This window comes from Octopus bimaculoides, chromosome 9 (genome assembly GCF_001194135.2).
Source record: "Octopus bimaculoides isolate UCB-OBI-ISO-001 chromosome 9, ASM119413v2, whole genome shotgun sequence".
In the NCBI taxonomy this organism is placed as follows: domain Eukaryota; kingdom Metazoa; phylum Mollusca; class Cephalopoda; order Octopoda; family Octopodidae; genus Octopus; species Octopus bimaculoides.
Window position 1 is genome coordinate 81,399,905 of NC_068989.1, and position 7,601 is coordinate 81,407,505.

At 35.4% G+C, this 7,601-nt stretch overlaps 1 protein-coding gene across 1 annotated transcript in view; it reads left to right on the plus strand.

The window, feature by feature from the left end:
- The first annotated feature begins 296 nt into the window (after positions 1-296).
- The window catches only part of LOC106879284 (uncharacterized), a 57,681-nt gene continuing 50,376 nt past the window's right edge, over positions 297-7,601 (plus strand). Inside the window, exon 1 of the mRNA XM_014928780.2 lies at positions 297-961. Coding sequence (XP_014784266.1) covers positions 920-961 — 42 coding nt within the window. The 5' untranslated portion in view covers positions 297-919. The remainder of the gene's footprint in view (positions 962-7,601) is intronic.

Here is a 7,601-nt window from a genome sequence, read left to right on the forward strand (position 1 = left end):
GGGGGGGCGAGAGGAAAAGCATTTAAAAGATTTACAAAATAAATGGGACAATACTCTCTTAGATAAACAGATGCAAGAAATTAGAGACCTGGTTCGTTTCTTCGTTTTCTAAGAAATAAAACTTTTGCAATCTTTTTTAAAAAATCTGTTGGGTAAAATTAAATAACCTTATAAACTATTTTCAAAGAAGAAAATAGAAAAAAAACTTTTACATGTTGGTATTGTGACTATATGTTAAAGTTTGGTGATGTTTTCTTTTATGTTACTTTCGGCTTGATAAGATGGAATTTGAAACCGCTTCTTTGTACTCATCGCTTTCCGCAGTGAACACACATCTCGAAATGCGTTACTGTTAGCTGATGATAAGCTAGCAAATCGGTATCTGACAATTCTTACATCGTATACATTCTTTCTCTAGCTATCACCCATCATTCTGTCATCACATTTCCAGCAGCTGACTTCATTTCACTTTCACTGGGCCATTCTACTAAACGATTCTTGCAGTGGGTTGGGTATAAAGGCTCTTTCTATTTACATACATCAATTTACACATTAGTGAGCACATACACGCATACAAACATACACCACTTTATACACTAGCACGGAAACACACACACACACACACACACACACACACACACACACACACGTACACACGCACAACCCCTCTAATTCCTTAGAAACGCTGGGACGATTTCAACATCCTGTAACAGTGAAACCAATATAATATAAACACACTTCTCAATGCAGTCACTGAAGCTAATGTCACGCTAACCAAGCTCTTTGCTAAACGTATTTTCCTGAAACCAACCACTTCCGAAGATTTCTAAAATCACATTTAACGTTTCTGTACGATTCTATCAACAATTCGCCAAATTATTCAATTCAAGGCTGACGTTTTTAATTTAAGTACTTGAAAATGTCCGCAAAATTGTTGTTACTGTTGTGTATTGGAGCCAGGGTAAGTAAATATTTTTCTGTTATCTATATACTCACACACACACACACACACACACACACACACACACTTTGACGTATATGTATATTTGTATGCAAACATACACGTACACATTTATGCATGATTTTGCATACACGCATGCATGTGCAAACATATTTTCAAATGCATATGTGCAGAAACTTGTGTATGTGTGTGTATATAAACATACATACAGACACGCACACACGTGTATGTATGTATGTATTTGTGTATGTATGCGTGTATATATATATATATATATATATATATATATATATATATATATATACATATATATATATATATATTGCTAGCCTCCAGTAATTTCGAATTCATTAGACGAAGTGAATGAAATATCTTGTATGTTTACTTAATACACACACACATTGATATTCCTCTGTGTGTGTGCGTGTGTGTGTGTCTACGTGTATGTGTGTGCGTGCGTGCGTGGGCGCGCCTGTGTAAACTTATATGTATGTGTCGGAATCGGCAGGTATACGTAATTCTTCGTTTGTAATTTTCATATTCATATGATCACCTTCACATTAACGGCTGTTATATACATTCAAGGTGATTTTGATAGCCAACAGGAACGTAAAACATGCAATGCAGGTCTTACATACATCAAAATGAATTCAAATAACAAATTCGATTTTCACCTTAACCATCTATTTTTATGTTATGCTGTTAGAAAAGAAAATGCCATTTGTGTATATATATATACGTATTCTCGTTTGCAATATTGTATCTCGAAGTACATACAGCTATAAATAATCGCATGTAAATATTGGGGTGAAAAAATATTTTGGATAGAAAAATTCGAAGGCTGCCCGTAGTACTCAAATCGAACCCACATCGTCTGTTGACACGACAGATAATCTATCGTTGAACCAACGTAATCTTTCGCAGCTTTCTATGTTTTAGAAACTTTAGAAAGTGAGAATTGTATGTTGTTGACGTCACAAGAATTTATTAGATTTCGAGAGAGTATGAAATAATTCTTTTTTTGAAATAGTCGATCTCGAAGCACCGAAGCACCTAAACCTAATAATAACATGCTTCGAGATTCACTGTTCCAAAAACTTAATTATCTAATGTTCTCTCGAGAGTTTATAAATTCTCATGTGTTAAAAGTAAATATGTATGTATGTATGTATGTTTGTTTGTATTGCCTTCGAAACGCGGAGTAGATGGACAGGGACAACTGACGAAGGGATATACACTTTATGTTGCATGTCTCGTTTCTCTGTTTGTTTTTTTTTCGTTGTTCTAAAAAAGTTCGTTTTCTGTTTTCATTTTTATGTTTTTGTTTTTCGTTTCTCATTGTGTTTAACGTTTTTTTTTATGTCCTGTACCCATATATGCATGTATGTATACATATAGATGTAGGTATGTACATATATGTCTGGATATATGCATATATCTATATATTTATATTATGTATGTATGTCATTATTCAGTTATATTTCATGATTTCTTGCCAATAAAGAAAGAGCCGGTTTCTAACCATTATCCAAGGCTCCTTCATTGGAATTTCAACAACAGTATTTTTGTATGTATGTATGTATGTATGTATGTATGTATGTATGTATGTATGTATGTATGTATATGTGCAGTATTTGGAGTCAGAACATGTGCAGATTTGTATGTTTTATTATATGTATCTATTCTCATGCATATAGTTGCATGTCTAGACATGTACATATATACTTAGATGATAAACTTCTGAAAAGTTTTACAGATTTTTACAGTTCCAGTGATGGCTTGGATCTGTAGTCTTCGAATTAGCTTTCTCCTTTTAGTTTTGAGTTGCCTAACTTATCAAGGCAGTGTGTTACATATCCCACTGCCCCAAAATGTATGTATGTATGTATGTATGTATGTATGTATGCATGCATGGAGGTGGATCTCCGACGTTGGACGGTAAGGATTCAGTTATTCGATCAACTGGTTTACATGCGCCTGGATTAACGTGTAAGTGCTCGAGAATTCCACTGAAATGTATACACTTCACTTAATTCTGAAGCAGAAACGGGGTGACACAAGGTATGACAAAGCTGCATTTTTTTACTTTCAGATAGAATCCACCTGACAGCTTCTGTACAGTTTCCGTCAATCTAATTTCATTCACGATGTTTTGGTAGATCCGAGGATCTAAAAATTTACATTTGTCCAAGATGACATGCGGCATATTCTTAACATTCGACAATACTGCGCCTATACACACACATACACACACACACACTCTCTCTCTCTCTCTCTCTCTCTCTCTCTCTCTCTCTCTCTCTCTCTCTCTCTCTCACACACACACACACACACACACACACACAGAGTTGTGTTTAGGGATACAAAACGATACAAAAACGATATATTTATATACGAATAAATATGAATGTGTGTATATATACATGTATGTATGTACCGGGTACATTTTACCCAATATTAACTTTATTATAAAATAAAAAGCTTTAGATTTTGGTTAATGAAACTTTACAAATTGATTGATACATTTATTGATTTCAAATTTTGGCACAATGCCAGAAATTTCAGGGGGAGAGGTAAGTCGATTACATCGAGTCCAGTGATCAAATGGCACTTATTTTATTGATTCCGAGGGGATGAAAGTCAAAGTCGACCTCGGCGGAATTTGAACTCAGAACATAAAGACGGATGAAATGCTGCTAATCATTTTGCCCGACGTTCTAACGATTCTGCCAGCTCACCACCTTAATCCTTATATCTATTGACACTATTTTACATATATTTACGTTCTGAGTTCAAATTCCACTGTGGTCGACTTTACTTTTCATGCTTCGCTTTTCAATATTTCCATAAAATGAGTACATATACATATATACATATACGTGTTATCACACACACACACACACACACACACACACACACGCGCAAATCATTCGATATGTTTGTATGTCTACTGTGAAGGTGCGTGGCTTAGTGGTAAGGGTGTTTCATTCACAATCGTAAAACTAGAGTATCGATTCTGAGACCGGGCACTACGTTGTTTTCTCGAGCAAAACACTTCATTTGACGTTGCTCCATTTCATTCCGTTATAAAATGAGTTCCAGCGATAATCTTGTGACGGAACCGGCGTCCTGTTCTGTGGGAATAGGATGGGGTGTTGTGCTCTCAGCCACTTTCACTCCATGGAAGCCGGATTAAACTCCGGCCTTTTGAGTCTTAGGGTTCAGAACATAATCCAGTAATCTAGTTATCCATTCAACTAAACTGCTTACTCATTGTACTAGCGACCCACTACCTGAGTGTTCTGCATTAATCCTAAGGCAAGCACGCGCAATGTATTTGATAAGGTGGTTTTTTTGAGTAACAGACACAGGTAGTTCTCATTTTCCAAGCTTCCGAATTACTAGCTGCTACTTTTAAGAACATTTTCTGTAGCAAAAATATAAATATTATTTAATTTTTTTAAAATTATAATTTGCAAGAAATTCAATGCATGATGCACAAAAGCGTTATCCAAGCGGGTGAGTAGGCCTATCAGCTAAGCCAAAGGTGAGAGTTAGCGACCATCAAACTTCCCTTGCTTAGCACCATTGCATCTGCCCCAACCCAATGTGCATTTCTGCTATCAACTTGAGGTCGTTAATGAGCTGTCACTGCTTTCCTTTGCCGTTCATTTCTTTGGTTTAAATACAACCACCTCATTTACGAATTCATGATTAACGATCAAAATTATGAAATAATTAACTAGTAATCTCTAACCTTAACCCGTACACTCACTCTGACGGTCTCCAACATACTTTCCATCGGTCTAGTTTCACGGACAAGGACTAGTCCGACCTGCTGGTTAGGGTAAAAGGCGTTTGCCTAAGAATCCATACAACGGGATCAAAGATGGAACCGCATGATTGCGAATCGAACTTCTTAAGCATTTGGATACGCCTTTGTCCATTTTACACACACACACACACACACACACACACACACACAATTGAGCCAACGACCTTAGTACTAAACCACGCACCTTCATTCAACACAATATAGTACAACAGCGACACAATAGTAAAATACAACTGATAAGTTCTCTCAAACCCTAGTTACAATGTTACAAGTTAATCAAAATAATTGCAAATTGCAAAACATAGTAGTCACAAGATTATAAGGTTAAAATAGAAAGCAATGAAGGAAAAGGTCAAACATTATGAAATAATTATGAATAGATATATCGAGGAGTATAGCAAAGGGAAATTATTCGCTCTTAATGAGAGCACTTAGTAATTAAGGACAGAAATAAAATTTATCTTTCATTTATCTGAACAAGAGTTGTAGACTGGATACCAGCCCGTTTGAATGTCTTACTCAATGTATTGGAAATTAATCGCATCCTGGCAGCCTTTCAAAACGTTGCCTTTCTATATACAATAATTCCTTCTACACTTTTCAACATTTCTTGCACATAAGAAAAAGATGAGTTGATTATGGTTATCTTCTCGATCGGGGCTGACCTGAGATTAAACAATAATAATTCCTTGTCTGGAATAGTGAAATGGTAATTCACTTTTGGAATAACATAATTCTAGATTTAGACTTGAAAGATCCAGAAGACATACGAATTCAGCTTTCCACACAACAATGTTAAACCTATAGTTTGTTTTGAAGTCTCGTTGTTTAACTATGTTCTTATAAAATTATACCTTAACGAAGGACCATTGTACGTATGGTTTCTAAATATGGACGAAATGTGCCTCCTTAGTTTATATTCTAGAAGTTAAATTTTAGTAACAATATTTGTGAAGTGTAACTCAGAAGGCAAACAATTATATGTAAACAGAAAATTGACAACAGATTTCAATGTTTAAATATGTTTCCGATTGAGAAAATTTCGTTAAATATGAATATATTTTCATTGTTTTAGAAGTTCCTAGCTTATAAAGCTGATTTTTGTGTTATTGACATAGGGGCTAGCTTCAGGCTTCTTTGAAAAGGGGAAACTGTACAACTGAACAAAAGTGAATTTCAAAACGATTAAGAACAAAAAAACTATTTACTTGCTTTTGTTGCGTTTAGCCCTCGGTCACCCTGATCGAGTAGATCTATGACGAAAGACGTTCCAGTCATTATCATCCATTTTATTAGTATATCAAGGATTACATAACCCAGTTTGTCCCTCCATATATGATAAAACAGAGTATGATTTAAGGAATATTTGGCTGCTATTTACAGTATATCGAACAACTACGTAGATGCTCCCTCATTGGCTGAGTTTTATATATAGATACATGAGATATATAGATGTGTTGTGTGTGTTTATGCGCATGTGTGTATAGATAGATAGATAGATAGATAGATAGATAGATAGATAGATAGATAGATAGATAGATAGATAGATAGATAGATACATACATACTTGCACACATATGCATACATGATGGTCGCTCACGTCAGTTTCGACGTATGAGTGTTTGAAGGAGAGGACATAACGTTAAAGAGAGTAATAGAAAGAAAGAGAAGAAAAAAACCCATTAAGAAGCTGCATCTATTTGCGATGGATGCGTGTGAATGTAATTTGAGTCAAGGGATGGATTTTGGTATGAAGTCGGAATGGGGGACATTGATGATTTTGATTTTGCCTGAGATTGGGCAAGTGAGTCTGCTGGTTGCAGGATATAGTTCTTCTATTGTTCTTTTTCTTCAACTCAAATTGTTTGGATCCATCGTGACACATTTTATGCCATGCAGATCGATCTAGGCAATGACTTTCCCAAGATGTCAGGTTAAGCTGTAGAGATTTTATTGATTACTTCAAATTAGCCTTATACCTAAGGAGATGTCTTCCTTTGCCGCGATATCCCTCCACTTGTTGGTCATACAGAAGAATTTTCGGAATGCAATCATTTTTCATTCGAACATGTCCTACCTATCTCCATTGAATTCTCATCAGCATGCTTTGATTACTGGAGATATCACGTTTTTCTAAGATTTTGGCATTAGATATCTTATCTTGCCATTTTATGTTGCATATGTTACGCCAACAGCAACTGTGGAAGGTTTCAAGTGTCTTTATATATCTGTAGTAGGGACTTCATGCATCTGCACCATACAAAAGTGCGCTCAAAATACAAGATTTGTATACACTTATTTTAGTTTTCAGACTGACAACGTGTTTATCCCACAAACGATGGCCGAGTCTTCCAAAAGCACTTAGTTATTTTAACTTTGATTTCGTCATCCAAAGTACTCTTAACGTTTATTGTACTTCCAACATATTTAAATGACCTGACCCACTTCAGTGGCTTGTTGTTCATCATCACGTTTGAGTCTTGGTTGGAATAAAACTTCAGTCTTCTTGATGTTGATAGTCAGTTGAAATGGACGAGTTGCCGCAGGAAATCTGCCGACCGTTCCCTGAATTCAGCTAACAGAAAGTTACGGAGGAACTCTTCCTTGGTTTTCTTTCTTTTTTTATCTGAAATTTTGTCCTTATGTGTGTGTATTCATAGAAGAAGTGAATTTATAGGTTAATATATACTAGCTATAGTTATTACACACACACACACACATGTATGTGTGTGTGTACATACATATATACATACATACATACATACATACATACATATACATATATATATATATATATACATATAT